Source organism: Epinephelus moara, chromosome 1 (assembly GCF_006386435.1).
Source record: "Epinephelus moara isolate mb chromosome 1, YSFRI_EMoa_1.0, whole genome shotgun sequence".
Taxonomy (NCBI): Eukaryota; Metazoa; Chordata; class Actinopteri; order Perciformes; family Serranidae; genus Epinephelus; species Epinephelus moara.
In genome coordinates this window covers 32,250,061-32,267,735 of record NC_065506.1, presented here as the reverse complement: position 1 = coordinate 32,267,735, position 17,675 = coordinate 32,250,061, and the positions used below count along the sequence as shown (strand labels likewise).

At 40.7% G+C, this 17,675-nt stretch overlaps 1 protein-coding gene across 1 annotated transcript; it reads left to right on the top strand.

Annotated features, from left to right (window-relative positions):
- The first annotated feature begins 15,703 nt into the window (after window positions 1–15,703).
- On the top strand, window positions 15,704–17,273 carry LOC126393260 (uncharacterized). Its single transcript, XM_050049263.1, has 3 exons — window positions 15,704–15,860; window positions 16,054–16,336; window positions 16,433–17,273. The coding sequence occupies exons 1-3, from the start codon at window positions 15,775–15,777 to the stop codon at window positions 17,099–17,101; spliced, it is 1,038 nt and encodes a 345-aa protein (XP_049905220.1). The 5' UTR covers window positions 15,704–15,774; the 3' UTR covers window positions 17,102–17,273.
- Window positions 17,274–17,675: the final 402 nt, after the last annotated feature.

The following is a 17,675-nucleotide window of genomic DNA, read 5'->3' as shown; positions in this document are numbered from 1 at the left end:
AAAGTTTTTTTTTTGGGGAGTTTTTCCTTATCCGCTGTGAGGGTCCTAAGGACAGAGAGATGTCGTATGCTGTAAAGCCCTGTGAGGCAAATTGTGATTTGTGATATTGGGCTTTATAAATAAAATTAATTGATTGATTGATTGATTGATTGATTGATTGATTGATTGATTGAAAATTAATTTCCAGGAGTTAATTAGGGCCATTCATTTCCTGAATCCACTAACGCTAACCCTACTAATTCCCAGCAAGTGAACCCTTAATGCCCCAGATCAACTGATACCACAGATCATTTTGTTGTCACTAGCTAAGTGTTGGTCAACAAAGAAACGAGATGGGTGTGGGTCAGAAATTACAGATGAAAATGCAACAACCTCTGCCCGCATTTGACATTTGAAGTAGCACAAAGAACAAAAGTAGAGGCTAATATTGCTGTAGTTATTGAGCTAATGCCTCGCCTACTTGAGCTTATCAGCTTTGTAACTCTTTCACAAACTTGTTTAAACAAATAAATACACATTTTAAAAAGAATTCATGATTTTTGTAAACTTAATATATATAACTACTCTGTTGTCAAAATGGCATTACAACTTGTCAGTCTTGACTTAGGACTTGAGTGCAAAGAGTTGAGACCTGCAAAACACCTCTGCTATATACTAGAGAAAGAAAATTAAAGACAGAAAACAGAGATTATATTCCATTATGTAATACATGAGAGCATAACAGGAAACCCTCTGCTGAATAACAGGCCATTGTTCTGATGATGTTTTGGGGTATTTGAGTCACACAGACGGTTTCAGAGGACCAACATGTAGACCGGGATACAATCACAGCACGTCTCATGTAGAGCTGATGTTCATGTGGGCTTCAGCCCAATATCTGTCTCTCTCCACCTCCTCAAACCTTGACATTACAACATTAAACTCCATGACATTTCCCTCCTGCCAAACACCCGCAGAGTAACAGTGTTTATAACTGTGAAAATGGCCATTATCATGTTCTGATTCATGAGACAAACATCTCAACCCTTCCAAGGACTTCTGGAAGCTCTACAGCACTTCTGTTTCTTCTCAGACCAAATTCAAAACAAACACATCATCAAAGAATCATTATCTTTGGGGGACTGGGAGAACAGCAACCCTCTGCTGCAGGCTGCCTACTGGATGCTTGAAATGCTTGAAATGTGAGAGGCTAATCCTACCACTGCGCTGTACTGACGTTGCTCTGTGTGAGACTGGGCGTTACATTATGGGAAAAAGGCGCCACCCCAGTGATAAGAAAGCAAAATAATCATCTCAATGTCTTGATGATTTCTGTGAAGTGTATTAACCACTAATTGATTGCTGAGCCCTTCTGTGCGGAGTTTGCATGTTCTCCCTGTGTCAGCGTGGGTTTTCTCTGGGTTCTCCAGCTATCTCCCACAGTCCAAAGACCTGCAGGTTAATTGGTGACTCGAAATTGCCCGTAGGTGTGAATGGTTGTCTGTCTCTATGTGTCAGCCTTGTGATAGTCTGGCGACCTGTCCAGGTCCTGTCAGCTGGGATAGGTTCCAGCCCAGTTGTGACCCCTAACAGGATAAGCAGTTACAGAAAATGAATGAATGAATGAATGACTGCTGACACATTTTAGTGTGAAGCCTTGATCTACACTACAGGCATTGCTCTATGGATGCAAATGGCCACCCAGTCCACCACCTTAGTCCAGACTTTCATGTTCCCATCAGGATCAATTGTAATGACTTTACTGATCCTCTGACTTTTTGTCCGCTCCATTCTTTTAAACACTTTTCAGATTTCAGAGGTTTGTAATACTCACAGGCAGGGTTCCATTTATTTTCCTTTGTCACATCATTGATGAGGTAAACAGCATGTCTGTGGTTGGCCAGCGCAGTGCTATGCCAGATGATGTGGCCTTAGAGCAAAAGTTGAAGCCATTCAACCATTTTGCTGCAACCCTGCCTTTTAAATATATATATATATATATATATGTATATATGAGCCCCTTGCATTGGCACCATAGAAAGTAAAAAAGAACATTTAACTGTTTCCTGTCGTCATTTCACTAGAACAGAAGAAAATGGTGTTAGTTGTAATGGGGGCAACGCGTCAGTGGGATCGTAAAGTATGTCAAGTTTAAGAACTCCTTTTGGCCAGCTGTAATTTAGTTATGTAAATAAGCAATATGTTACTTGTAAAATATTACTGGAATTTCTGGTTTCTTGTGCTGCCATTAACTGCATGTTTGTTCAAACGTGATGTAACATTACTGTAGCTGCCTCTGAAGAGTGAATGAGAGCCGCTGCTCAAAGGACAGCTGAGAGACTGAGACCACATGCAGCATATTTTTACATCTAACTGTGTGAATGAGGAGTTTATTTACTAAACCAGAGTTAATGACTGTTCTAACAGTGGAAAACTAACCAGAAGACTTATAACCAAATTTGGTCAGAATCATGTCAGGTCATCTAGCTGAAGTCACGTCAGGTCATCTACACTATACAAGACTGACTAAGATGGTTTTGGTGAGTTTTAATGGTTTCTGTCTAAGTTAAATGGAATGTGTTTTGACTTAAGGCTATTAAGCTGAAGTTGGTGTACAGTTTGTATTTTCATTTTTAATAAGGAAAATAGCTGTAAGAATATTTCCTTGACTTATGTGAATTTGTTTGTACAAAGTTGGTCTCTACTCTACTTGAATACATCTCCCAGCTGAAACCACGAGGGGTGAAGCAAAACTACTCCAACAAGTTTCTTTTCCTAGTCGATTAGACTGTACATAAACATAAGTCCAACAATCCTCATTCCTCTCTGGCAGCAAGGCAACAGAGATAAGAAACAGATGATACCTCTCCTTGATTCGTAGTAGTCCACTGCTCCTTTGGTTGTTACTGCAAATCCAGTCTCACTCCGAAGTTGTCGCGTAGGCAGTGACTTGCAGCGCTAGCGACCAATGAAAAAAGGTATCCTTAAACGTTGGCATGATACGGGGCTGGTTGCCATTATAGTTAACAGTGCATGGTCACGTCAGGGGGGACCGTGTATGTGAAACCATGACTTTCACCCGAGAGAGCAGTGTTTGCACCCCGTAAGATTCTAAAGCCAAACCCTGTTCTCTTTCCTAAACCTAACCACGTGTTTTTGGTACCTTGTACGTCATATGTGGACGTGGAATCCAAATGTCTGTATGTGACGAAGTCGGAGTGAGGATGTGTTGTTACTACAAAACCTCAACTAAGTAACTACCTAAGTAAGTTCACAATGTGTTGCAAGTCAGTTTGCTTAAAGGGAAATTTCGGTTTATTTCAACCTGTCCCCTATCGTCCTAAATTTGTTTCAAGTGACTAGTGACATAAAAATAATAGTTAGCATGTTAGCCGTTAGCCTAGATACAGCCGGGGCACATAGTAGCATCAGACCTGTTCAAACGTAAGTGAAAGGGCATACTTCAAGTGCAAAGTTAGTCCACTAGTCAGGTCTGACGCTACTATGCGCCCCGGCTGTATCTAGGCTAACGGCTAACATGCTAACTATTATTTTTATGTCACTAGTCACTTGAAACAAATTTAGGACGATAGGAGACGGGTTGAAATAAACCGAAATTTCCCTTTAAACAAAAGTTAGCCTACAATGATATCAATGATATGATACACATAAAAATGTGTGCTCTGGCTATCCTGCTCTGTTGATTTGATGTCCTTTCTACTCATATTCTATATCTATGGTTGACACCCTTTTTGCCCCACCAGACTGGCCGCATTCAATTTATTGAATGGACAGTTTGTTTTTCCAATCAGAGCTAAAGTCAGACTGAATGCAGCCTTAGTCTTGTTTACTCCTTAGGTGCTGCCTTTTCCTGACTTTGTCTTTGGAGAAACAAACACATGGCAGTCCGCTCTTTTTAAGGCAGAGCTCCTGACTGAAATTCACTGCAGGAGACAAAATCATGTTTCCTCTAATGAACCCAACTAAGTGTAGAGCATTTGTAAAATGTGGAATACCAATAATGAAAAAAAACACACATATAAGAAAAAGACAAAGACATACAAAAATTAGAAACAGAATTTCAGTGCTGTCTGATCCATTTGAGAAGAAGTGACTCACAAAATCCCAAACAGTGTAATTAACATCCCCTACACATCCCACACACACACACTCACAGAAGTCCCCTGCGGTACAGTGGAGCTAATTGGGTCTGGACCAGAGAAATGGAGATCATTTCATCATCAGAAGTGCATAGAGGGACGATTGTGGTCTGCTGGGTGCTTATTATGGTCAGCAGTGATCTTACTGGTATTCTGATAGACGCCATGTTCAAGCTTGTGTAGTGTGGTCAGACCACCCCTGCCGGGCTGGAAGAGTTTAACCCCCAACCTCTGAGCTGTGATATCATCACAAATGCAAAGAGTTTAACTGAGAGGGACAAAGAAAGAGATCGTGTTCTTTGCTATCAGACGTGTGAGCATAACAGGAAACCTGCAGCTGAATAACAGTCATTGTGTTGATAATGTTTTGGGTTATCTGAGTCACACGGATAGGTTTAACGGACACTGTCCCTGCAGCTCTGAAGGGAACATTAGAGAGATGAATACAGTGTCTCCTGTGCAGCAGATGCTAACTTTGTACCACACACTGAACCACTTGTTGCTTTCTAAAAAGTCCACATGTAAACACACACACACACACACACAAACACATCCTCCATTGCTGTGGGGCGGGTTATTATCTCAAGATGTTCTCTGACTGTGAGAAATTAGTCTCTCAGTGACACAACTGATACAGAGTCAAGGGTGAATATCTTGCCTTGAGAATGACACAATCGCTGGCTGACAGCCCTGAAAAATCCTTTGTTAAGGGTTTAAAGATGGATCGGATTCACAGGAATTCCTGATATCTGGGGTCTTTCTGTGGCTGACAGACTGTCACTTTCCTCAGTGTGTGGTTGCTCTCTCAGGGCTGGGTGGATGCTCGCAGTGACTCAACTTGGATCAGCATGGGAGCGACCTCAAGCGAATAGGGTACTGTTTGAGTCACAGCGTCTTTTGGCAGCCTGTGCAGCTGAATTATAAAAGCATGTTGCTGGTATTCTTTAAAAAAAAAAAAAAACTCATGTGAACAGTATAATGAATAAGAATTTAGACAAGATTTACTGCTGTGTTTTGTTGTGGAGCATATTTGATATCAGGTTCAGTGCTGTCTTTGTCTTTGTGATAAACAGAGTTCATCCATGACAGCTTGAACAGTTAGTTGTCTCAGAGAATAATTCAGTATTTTGGGGAAAACCAAGCTGCAACCTCCAGGCCTGGAAAATGGAGCCAACAAGGAACTGCTAAAAATCTGCAGTTCCTGAAATGGCCACTTGAGGCATAAACATACTGACAGCAAGATATGAAAAACAGTTTTGGTCCTTGAACTAAGTTATCTGCAGAGGTCTCTTCCTCCCAAACACAAACACACCATGCAATTAAAACTGGCTAAAAACACTGAATAAAAAAGGTTGACGTTGAAAAGTGTTTCTCCGATGCTGTTTGGCTCTTCCCGGAGGGGGTGCTAGTCCAGCTCCTGCTAATTTGTGCTCAGCTATTTTCTCTGATAACTTATGATCCAGATATTAAGGAGGTTTTATCCACAGAGGTCTCCTTCTGTAGCAGCAAAAATCTGTGTTTCTCTGACGCTGGTTGGTAATGCAGGGGCTGGAGCTGAGCTGCTGTCAATGTTTGCTGAGCTTCTTTCTCTGATAACTTAGGATCCAAATGCCCTATGACTCAAAATTCTTCGTCTTGTTAAAACATGTAGTTGAAAGCAACCAAGATCGACAAAGTGTATTTTAAAATTGGGGCTTAAAACTGGATAAAGAGATTCATGACAGCTTCTGGCAGACAACCACAACCCTGACGCATACGTTACTGACTGGTGACGGAAACCCAAGGACACAGACCATGTCCTTGATTAAAATCACAGATTTCTCTGTTAAGCATCATTAAGTACACAAGTAAACAAAATATATAATACTGGTCTAGTCATATTTATACATTTTAATGCAGAAATGTTACATATCATATCTTTAAATGTAATTAAGGCTTAAAGCTACGCATAATTAGGGGCGAGGTGGCTTTGAGTAACAAGCTGTCTGCGAGACATCACCACAGTCTAGCTAGGTCTAGCACAGTATAGCTAATATCCCCCTTCATGAAAACTCTACGGGATGGAACTGTTATTTAATTCACCCTTTTACATTTTATTAAGGCTTAAAGTTACGCATAATTAAAGGCGGGCTGCTTTGAGTGATAGTCAGTCTGCCGATCGTGTCCTGAGCTTCTCAGTCAGATCCATCCCTCGCTCTTCTGCAGCTCCACCTTAGTCCAAATATGGACACTAACGGCTGCAAAAAAAAAACAAATTGGCCAAAAAAATGGGAGTCCACAAACCAGTGGGTGACGTTATGGTGGCTTTGTCTATTAATTTATATGGTCTATGTGTAAAATGCACAACTGCTTTCCTTTTTTGAGTGAGATGAGAATTTAATATCTAGCTGGAGTCAGTGCAATGTTAGCCTAGCTTAGCATACAGACTGGAAGCAGAGGGAAACAGCTAGCCTTGGTCTCCAAAGTTCAGAAATATTCCTTAAACTGCACTGGACTTTGAGGTTTTCTGGTTATTTTGGTCACTGCTGAAAAATATTTCTGCCCACGGACAGTTGTGACAGTTGATTTTCTGGTGTTACATACTGAACATTCATCATGAAATCAAGTGATATAAACTTGATAAACGAAGACTTTAGTTCAGCTAAGATGTTGTAGAGTTGGTTGATTTAAAAGTTTTCAGACATTAAATGTGAAGTTGGTTAGCCATGCTGGCTAATCTTAGGCAGACACTTTTTTAAAAGCATATATATATATATATATATATATACATATAATGTAGTCACCCACACCTTGAACGTGACCTTTTATACTGAATATTTCAGTGACATATTTCAATTTACAGGATCAGCATGTTAATAAAAGTTCCTGATTTTCACCAAAAAAAATCAGGAACTCCCCGATTCAGTGTCACCGCCATTACTCTATTACTCAGGCTAACCACACTCACACCACATGATTCATGATTTAGTTGGAAGTTTTCTTATTATATCAAACCTACTATTGTCCATTAACCAGTACGAAGCAACCCACACATATTTCACATGATGATGTAGGACACAAAAAACATAATTAAATCCAGTTTTTGCACCAGTCATATAATTCCCCGTTTCCCATAACCTCACATCACATTGCACTGACTTTCAGGCACACATCACCAGCGGTCCATGACCCAGCCAAAGCTGTCAAAGAAAACACCACAAAGAAAACTCAAAGCAAAGCAAAGAAGGAAAAGAGAGCCAGGGGTAGGAAAAGAAAAACACAAAAAAATGAACAAAAGTTTTTTAACAGCAGAGCGGCTCCTTCTCATCAGTCCCTTTGCATCTGTGCTGTCAGATCATGTGTCTATTGGAAATGAATTGCACCCATGACCAGCATTCCCATTACTGAAGGGTAAATACCACAGAACTCTGTATAATGAAAGACTGTTTTGATTGAATTACCCTTTGATCAAATTACATGTGCTGGACTTATGAGCGAAAAATGACTTCAGAGGAGAGGAGAGTTCATATAAACGTTACCTTCTAAATGAAGCAAATTGCATTTGTAAGGACATCAAATTATATCAAATTGCAAACCAGAAGAATGAGCAACACAAACCACTAACTCCTGCTGGATGTCATATGTGTTTCACTGTATCTTTCACAAGGGTGTGGGTCATTTTTCAAAGAACCACAGTATCACATGCCAAGCCAAGGGGTTTACCCATAGTCACTGTGCAAAGTCTTTTCCTGAAGGCAAGCTCAGTCATCAAAAGCGTTTGTAAGTGAAAGGACACAGAGGGGGAGCAGGAAATGCTATGGCTAAAAAAAATCTTTACGGTGTATTTTTTGTGAGTAGTTTCACATTATGATTCCCCTTTTTTTGCTTCCTCTATTTGAGCTGCATGATGTCACACAATATGATGTGTGCCTGACTTAATGTAAAGATGTAAATATATCAGAAAATCCTACACTGCCCTCTCTGGTTTAGGATTTTAGCACCTCTGACTTCATAAAGCATCACTGATGGGTGTGGACAGGGTTTGTACCTTTCCAGTGAATTTTAAGAAAAATATCCAGATGTGTTACTTATTACTTACTCTTATGTCATGTTTTAGTTAGAAGTCTAACTAGGGTTGGTAAATTCCCAGAAATGTTAGGTAAGCTCATGAAGTTAAGCTCGGGAATTTTGGGGGGGAAAAACGTTTCATTTTTCAATATAAAAATCATGCCTTTTAATATTGAACCCATTTGGTGGGAAAATCAGAGTCTGACATGGAGGAAGTTCGGGGAGAGGATATGAAGGCCTGTCAGGAAAATTATTGTTTGGAGAGAAGTCTTTCATTTTGGGAGGTTGGTGGTGGTCATTTTATTAAAGGTTCAGTGTGTAGAATTTAAGGGACCGTATAGTATTCATAACAATGTTTTAATTTGTGTATAATCACCTGAAAATGAGAATCATTGTGTTTTTGTTATCTTCGAATGAGCCGTTCATATCTACATATGGAGCAGGAGCTCCTTTACGGAGTCTGCCATGTTGTTCTATAGTTGCCCGGTCTCACTCTGAAGTTGTCGAAATCCGGCACTTGGGCAGTGACTTGCAGCGTCAAACACAGACGAAAAATGGCATCCTTTAATGTTGGCATGATACGCGGCCAGTTGCTGTTATAGTTTCACGGTGCCCGGCGGTGTCAGGGGGAAAATGCAGCGGGACAAGGACTAAAGTTAAGACGGCGATAGTCCGAGTGGGGTGGGCAGGAGGTGTGGTGGATGGGTCCAACAAACACAGACTTTCACCCGAGAGAGCGGTGTTTGCGGCCTGTTAGATTCTAAAGCCAAACCCTGTTCTTTTTTCCTAAACCTAACCACGTGTGTTTGTTGTTGAACGAAAAAAAAAAAGTCAATTTGCGGTGTTGTACTGACGTAGTGCGTTTATTTTGAAAGAGACTGAATGTAAGCGTTAAATTTCCTGTAAAAATTGAAGTGTATTATTAAAGAAGACACGGTGTCTCAGAACGTCAACAACCAATGCACCCAGGGTACCTTGCACATTGTATGTGGACTTGGAAAGTCTATAACCAAGGGAGAGGATGTGAAGGCCTGTAAGGAAATTATTTTTTGGAGAGAAGTCTTTTATTCTGGAGGGTGGTTCATAGGATTTTTTTTGTTAGGATTCAGGGGACTATATTGGCTATATAAATTCATCAGTGATCTGAATCTATAAAATCTATAGAATGAGAATCATTGTGCCTTTGTTACCACAGAATGAGCTGTTTATATCGACACATATTCCAGTGTGAATCAGTTTATTTTCATTGTACTTTAGAAAATGGTTAATGGGCACATGAAGTAATCTGAGTATTACTGAAGTAGACCTTTAAAGTTGAATTGGACTAAATTATTGATTTTTTACATTTCTATTAGAAGAGTTTACAATTATGTCTGCTTATGATACAGTAAAAGGTTTGTTTCTGTCTGCATATGATATGCATATGTAAATAACCCCTACATTTTGATTTAATTTTTATTTACTTTATTTAAATAATATTATTATTAGAAAATATTATTTAATTTCCTCTTAATAACCATAAATTTCCATTGATTCCCATGGAAAAAGTTTCCACTTTGAATATTCCCTGAATTCTGCAACACCAATCAGAAGTGTGCTCTGTTGCTACTGTAACCACTCCCAAAAGTGATGTCACATTGTACTGACCACACCTTGGAATATATTTCTACATCACCACAGCAGGGTGGAAAAGTCACACCACTGGAAGTCAGCAGAAATTAAAGATTTTCAGTTTTGTTTCAAGTTTCTCTTTAAAGAGTGACAAAGAAACAAAGCAATGCAACAGCAAAATACAGAGACGGAGAAGTCAGTGTAAACATGGGCGTTAACAACGCAGATTCAGATTTTAAAAAATCATCTTATGCAAATATCTAATAAGGAAGTGACCACGTTGTCTGGCCTTAAGGATACATATACCCTTTTCCCATTAGCACTCTTGGCTGTGCCGAGTTGTTATGCCATAACGATTTGTGTTTCCATAGTCAGTTTAGACGCGCCAAGCCACGCAAAGCTGCGCCCGAGATGGACCTTCTCCGGAGTAGGTCCAAAAGCTGGGTGGCCTGCCTTCAAGCGGGTAGCGGTGACGTCTCGCCGACCAAAGCCAACCCCCGACGACCCCCAAACAAGTGTGAGAGTTGCAAGACTGTACCCATGTCTGTCTGCAGGAGACCAGAGAAAGAGATGTTTTTAAAAGTCTCTCAGTACTTTTGTAGCTTCTAACTGAATCTCTGTGGTTTGGAGTTTAGTCGTGATTTTTTTTTTTTTTATCATTGTGAAAAATCTATAGGAAATGAGAAGTGTTATCACTGAATTGGCAGAACTTTGTTAGGCTTTTCTTCAACAAAGGGAAGTCTAATCAAGTCCACTGCTTTAAAACATCATCAGTCAAGACAAGCCATCATCAGTTTAAGACACACCTTTAAGTGGGTAGCCGTGTTGTAGTGGAAAAGCAAATCCCTGCTGTGCTGGGCTGACGGCCCAAACCAAGCCAAGCCAAGACAAGACAAGACAAGCCAGGCCAAGCCTGTCGTAAAGGGGAATTAGTGTAAATATTAAACTATTATCAGGCAGGACAGACAACCCAGCTGTAGACATTCCAGTGTATGTGACCGTGGCATTGAGTTCACATAGTTTGCATACAATATGTACCATGATGTGATTGTTGGGGCAAAAGCTGCAACCAATTTCAGTATCAAGTTGCTCTTCTGGTGTTACTATGCAATTACCACTATTATTGTGGGCTTTTCTTGTAAAAGGAGACAAAATGACACATAAGTAAGTAGCCTATGGACGCAAGGTAGAGGAAAGTGAATAATAAATAATCAAACTTAATCACAAAATAACTCTGGGAATGCACTGAGCATCAAATGTCCTTTAACTGCAGCTGAGCGAGGCAGTGTTTACAATCTTCTATAAGACACATTAAAAGTTATACATCAAATGTTCCTGCCAACAGTTGCACTCTCTTCCTTTTGGCTCTGCCCTGAGCTTTAAACTTGGCTGAAGTTCCCCCAAGATTTCACAGCAAATAACTTCTCAAGGAGAAAGTCGTCTGTGGTTATCTTGTTTTGCCAAACAGCTGTTTCATGGTCTCCAGGGACGATCGAGCGAAGAGGTCCAGGATGAGAGAGATGATTCAGACTGAGAGGCACAGAGACGGGGAAATACAGAGAGGCAACAGAGACAGACAGAGACGGAGACAGACGGAGGGACATAAAGAGAGAGGATTCAAACATGTGAGGTCGTCCACACTTGCTTGATTGTGTCCGCGGCCAGAAGCGAGAGGAGGAGAGTGGGAGGAATAAGACAATTAACATGAACAGTACTCCGGGGAATGTGGGTTTCCTTGACAACAGCAGGCATAGCCAAACAAACGGGCCCTTTCATAACAATTCAAAACAAACAGAAATGTCTCCATTATTAGCACCCGGGCAGTGGTAAAAAGGGAAGGAAGGGCATCCCTTCCTGTTGTCCTAGAAGATTAAAAGAAAATCATATATAGATTCTCAAATGAGTCCAAATGTGGACAAATAAAAACTTGTTTTTATCAAACAGCAAAACCTGATCTGTCGAAATGGTGAGAAAATACCTAGAGACAGTTTGGTTATAAAGCCTCAGGTAACTCTGGCTTTGTGTGAACATGTGAGAAACCAGATCAGAGTTAATGGGACAAGAGGAGGACGAGACGCTGGCAGAACCTCCTGACCCAGATACTGCTCCAGAGAGAGAGAGGTATGTGTGTGCGTTTGTGTTAATTGTAAATTTGTATTGTGGGATGGGTGGGGTTTTGGGTTATTCAGAGCAGTGTTTGATGAGCCAGCAGGTCCACCCTGTGTCCTGGCAAAGGTGCTGATGTATAATCACTTGCAGGAGATCTTGAACTGGATTTTTAAAGCAATAGTTCAGCATTTTATTAGTTCTTCTTGCAGAGAGTTTGGTGAGAAGATTGATATCATCCAGAGTACATACAAAGTCAACTAATAGGTGCAAATAAATGCAAACGGTGTGGAAGTTAACAATGGCAGGAGTAAAGTGGTAATGTGCTGCTTTGACAGTATGAAAAATAAGAGAGTGTTGCTGTCTTGGTTCACGCTGGTTCAGAGCTCAGAGCCTCCGTGTTTACATCATTTGATTCCAGCTTTCTGTTGTACTTTACTGTCAACCAAGTTAGCTGTTAGCTCCCGTAAGTACTGCTGTTATGGGCGAATATTCGCAAGTTGCAAAAAAACTCCAAAACTAAATAATTTTCTTGGCACACTTTGGGCCNCCAATGGCCTCCACAGTCACCAGATCTCAGTCCAATAGAGCACCTTTGGGATGTGGTGGAACAGGAGATTCGCATCATGGATGTGCAGCTGACAAATCTGCAGCAACTGCATGATGCCATCATGCGCTAAAAAGTGGTTCCAATCCGGTACTAGCAAAGTGTACCTAATGAAGTGTATATATTTCCATTTTTCAGCACTGTGTCTGCCATTTTAGAAGCTTCCTGTTAGATGTATGCTGCTTACAGTGTGGCACCTGGTTGCTACCTTTTTTATAAAGCCAGCCTTGCTGTTTCTTTGTTTCCAGTCTTTATGCTAAGCTAAGCTAACTTGCTGCTAGCTCTGGCTACAGATTCATCGAGCAGACATGAGAGTGGTGTTGATCTTCTCAATATAATTACCAAAATGTCAAATTACTACTTTTGCTGTAAAAAAACATAAACATTCTAAATTCTGCACATGCCTCACGAGAATCCAATGATGATTGCTGGCATTACACAGTCCTCATTTGAACAAATTTCTGCTGGGCATGGAGAGATGGGTGGAGGTTGGCTAACTGTTCAGCCATGCATGAGTCCCCATTCACCGCCCCCACCCCTCTTGTTCTTTCTTTCTTTCTTTCTCCCTGTCTTTTTGGTGGCAGTAATGAAATCATTACATAGCATATTATCTACCAACAGCGCGCACATTTTCCGCATGGGTGGGTTGAGTGGAAATCAAACTTCCAACATTGGCACCAGAGCCACACTCTGCCCACTGAGCAGAGTTCGCCTCTGAATGTAAATGTCATATTTCAGAGGGGATAATCACAGTCATATGATGTGAAGAGAGCGAGGTTTCTGTTCGGAAAAAAAAAGCTGAAAAGTCTTTTGTGATTAATTAACCCAGAGGATCAACAGTGAGAAAGTGTGTTTGGGCTAAATGTCGACGTATGTGTGCTCCATAATTATTTAATGAGAAGTCTGATGGCCTTTGTGGACGTGTCTGTGCGACACAGGGAGGGAGAAGGAGGGGGAATCAGGCCGTGTCGCCTGATCTGGGTCAGTGTTTTTGTGGCGAGTGGGTCACTGTATGAGCAGCATCTCAATTTTGCTCTCAAACACAATCATATACACAAACAGCTACACACCACTCGAGTTCCTTTTCCATCATCCTCTCTACACGCTCACATTTCCTCTCTTCCTCTCACAGTTTTGGACAGGCAGCTCACGCCTCCGTCCAGCTGTGTTGGCCTGTCGATATCAAAACATCATCGGACTGTAAACTCTGAGCAGCCAGTCTAAACCCCATTTTATCGGACTAAACAATAATATTATGAAGAGGCCACTTTATACCTTTATACCTAGAAGAATAACTTTTGGGTTGCCAGTTTGTGCTACCTTGTTGTGTTAATCTTCTCAAAGGACACTTGTCTTCAAAGTTACTTAAATCATTAGGAAGACCCATTTTAATGGACCACTTAATTTCTGAAATCTTCCACTAAGGATCCTGAACAAAATCCATTTATTAACCACTTATTTCCAAGTATAACCACAAACCAGATAGCTCCTTAGAAAGTATGTAACCCATAAGAATTAGCAACAGTAATCTGGACGTGCTGAACAGGAGCTGGCATGACACTGCCTCCATCACTTAGTTAGTTAGTTATTGTTATTGTGTGACCTTTTCAAACACCAAAGTCACACAATAATACAAACAAAAAATAACTGTGCGAAGCAGTGGTAGACCTTCTTCTTCTTCTTCTTTGTTCGGCGATGTTAAATCACTGATTTTCTCAATGTCGTCTGGCTTTGAAAAGAGTGATATAACAACCTAATTTCCCCGCCAGAAACTGTCTGACAGCAGTTGTTGCTGACCCCTCCGCAACAGTAGGCTACATTGCTTGGCTTCTGTGGTGTACTCCTGCCTGCTTCTCTAAACTGGGGGCGAGCCAACTGAGATCTACTGTAGGTAATACACTGACTATGGATAAATACCTCATACAACCCCACTTGAAACTTATATGTGTACATATACATTCATTTTCTCGTAGTTATTTGGGATTAGTAGGACCTGATGAGTATAGAAAACTAAACATTGTCAACAACAATAAAGTTCTAGTGTCCTCAAATGAGACGATAATCAAGTTCCAATGTTGAAGACTAGTACTTTCTAATTAACAGCATCTTAGCTTGTTACTGTTGCTAAAATTGGTCAAATTTGTTGCCATATCAAACTACAAACATTATTAGTCATAAATAAACAAGTTTCGACCATAAAATGTGATCAGGTTTTGGACTTTGTCCACTTTTGTGTCGGGATCGGCTGCAGACTGACTTGGCAGAGATGGCTGCCATCTTGTTTTTACACGGATTAATGTATTATGCTCTTACTACCACTAGATGGCACAAAAAATGTCCATGAATGAGGACAACAGGTCTGAGTTAAGCAAAATGAAATGTATGGTGCAGTGAACCCAAAACATGATGTCATCATATGAGGACACAGGGTCTCAGGAGGATACATGTATGTATGCATAATTCTTAAATTGCATTTTTTTGTGAATGTTCTTTTACTTCTTTTTCATATTGTTAATCATTAATCATAATTAGATGCACCCAGGATTAAAAATTGTTTGATGTGCAATGAGCACACTGCAGTGAAAATTGTCAAAAGTGCAAAACCTTTATAAACAAATCACCAAATTTAATAAAACACAGACCTGATTTCGCCTAATCGTTACCATGGCCTACCAATCACAGCCTCGTCATATTGGTATGAGAAGGGGGAAGAAGAGGAGTGAGTTACAGTTTTTTCCAACTGCTAACACACTAAAATGACATGCATAGCACAATTATTTAAACTGATACACAGAGAGCAAAACCTCTTCTCAAGTCTCCAAAACTCTAGACACATTTTCTGCTTTACACACAATTTGCAATTCAAAATGGCACTTTTTAAATGCACTGAACACGGTTCTCTGCATAAGACACAACAATCTGACATAAGGTCACATGTTTGCCATTTCAAAACACTGCCATTCAAAATGACACAACATGAGCTAATTGGCCAATATTTGTGCCACCTCAATGGTTAACTGTTACCACTTCAATCAGGAAGTAAGCACTATAAAAAGACCACATGTGAGCACCTTTTTTTTTACAACAACAATGGAAGACGTGGCAGAGAGAGGAAGAGGAAGAGCGAGGGTGAGAATGAGAGGGGGAGGAAGAGTGAGAGGTAGGGGTAGAGCTGGTAGAGGAGTTCATGGCCAAAGAAGACAACAACTTTCAAATGAAATCAGAGCAACCTTAGTTGATCATGTCATCAACCATGGGCTGACAATGCGAGAGGCTGGACAGAGAGTGCAGCCCAACTTGTGCCGTTTTACTGTCGCCTCTGTCATCCGGACATTTAGACTGGAGCACAGGTATGTAACCAAAATTTCTTTCACACTATGTAGTACACCCCATGTCATAGTGTATCAGTTGGGTGACACCTGTTTACTTCACGAATGGCTGATGTCATACACTAACTGTACAAGTTTCCTGTAAAATTTACTCTACTGTGGGGGAAATATCTTTAGGCTGCATTGTCCAAGCCCTATATTGTTTTTTTTAAAGGACTGAGAGACGCAACCATGGTGGAGGAAGGGGCCAAATGTTCACTGGGGTACAGGAAGCTGCCATTGTAAACTTGGTTTTGGAAAATAATGAAATCAGATTACGAGAAATTCAAAGCCACATCATCCAAGACAACACCATATTCAACAACATTCAACGAGTCAGTCTGTCCACATTGGCTCGCATTCTCAAGCGAAACCAAATCAGAATGAAACAACTTTATAAGGTGCCTTTTGAGAGAAACTCTCAAAGAAACAAAGAGCTCAGACGAGCATATGTGGATGTAAGTACAATATTGACTGCAGTACACTACACGCAACACTGTTTCCCAGTGTACTGGATAACACCATATTGACTGATTTTTGTTCTTTGTTTTCAGGGAGTACTGGAAATGGATGCTCATGCAATCCCACATGAGTTCATCTTCATAGATGAGGCTGGGTTCAACCTAGCAAGGACCAGAAGAAGGGGAAGAAACGTCATTGGCCACAGAGCCATTATAGATGTTCCTGGCCAACGTGGTGGGAACATCACAATGTGCGCTGCCATCTCCAATACGCATGGTGTCCTCCACCGTCATGCCATCCTTGGACCATACAACACAGCCCATATTCTCACATTTCTGGACAGACTCCACAACATTCTCATACCACCAGAGCATATGAATGATGCAGACCATCAAAGAAACCGGTACGTTGTAGTATGGGACAACGTGAGCTTTCATCGTGCAGCCCCAGTCCAAAATTGGTTTGCTGACCACCCACCGTTTCTCGTGCAATACCTCCCACCATACTCACCATTTCTGAACCCCATAGAAGAGTTCTTTTCGGCATGGCGGTGGAAGGTATACGACCAGCAGCCCTTTGTGCGCATGCCTCTTGTGCAGGCTATGGAAGAGGCATGTGATGAAATTGATGTGGGTGCGATTCAGGGATGGATAAGGCACTCAAGGCGCTTCTTCCCTCGATGTCTGGCAAGGGAAGATATTGCCTGTGATGTGGACGAGGCGTTGTGGCCAGACCCAGCTGTGCGGCAAGATGCTGCCTAATTATTTTTCTTGCCTCTTTTTTTTTTCTATATATTTTTTCTGCACATTTTTTCTGCAATTTTCTTTTTCAGTTTACTGTTTTTTGTGAGCATATTTTTGTTCACTCCAATGTAAATATATCTGCTGTGCATATGTTGCACTGACTTGTTTGGTGAAAAATAAAAAAAGTAAATGTTTCAACAGCATGTGTGTGTATCTGCAAATATTTCTGTGCATGTGAACAATCTGAAGAATGTTCTACAATTTGAACTATTTTAGTATTATGGCAAAGCATACTAAAGATGAGAGTGCTTTTCATTATGCCCAACAGTGTGTAGTTGGTAAGACAAAAATCTGGTAATATGAATGACGTGTGTGCCATTTGGTGCAAAAGTTTGATTTTGATAATGTTATATGTAGTTTTGGTTGCAGTGCTTCATTTTGCAGGATATATGAGGTATTTTGCAGTTTGGGTGTGTGGTTTTGTGAATTGTGTTAAGTATTTTGATAAAACCAGCCTAGTTTGCAAAATTGTGTTTTAGCAATTAGAAAAAACTGTATTAACCAGCAGCAGTGATGTGATACGTCACATGAC

Bases quoted from the DNA above. Each gene is read 5' to 3' on its own strand.
- LOC126393260 (XM_050049263.1), top strand. From the start codon at position 15,775: ATGCGAGAGGCTGGACAGAGAGTGCAGCCCAACTTGTGCCGTTTTACT. The intron at 15,861-16,053 runs GTATGTAACCAA...TTTTTTTTAAAG, and splicing joins ACATTTAGACTGGAGCACAG to GACTGAGAGACGCAACCATG. The intron at 16,337-16,432 runs GTAAGTACAATA...CTTTGTTTTCAG, and splicing joins TCAGACGAGCATATGTGGAT to GGAGTACTGGAAATGGATGC.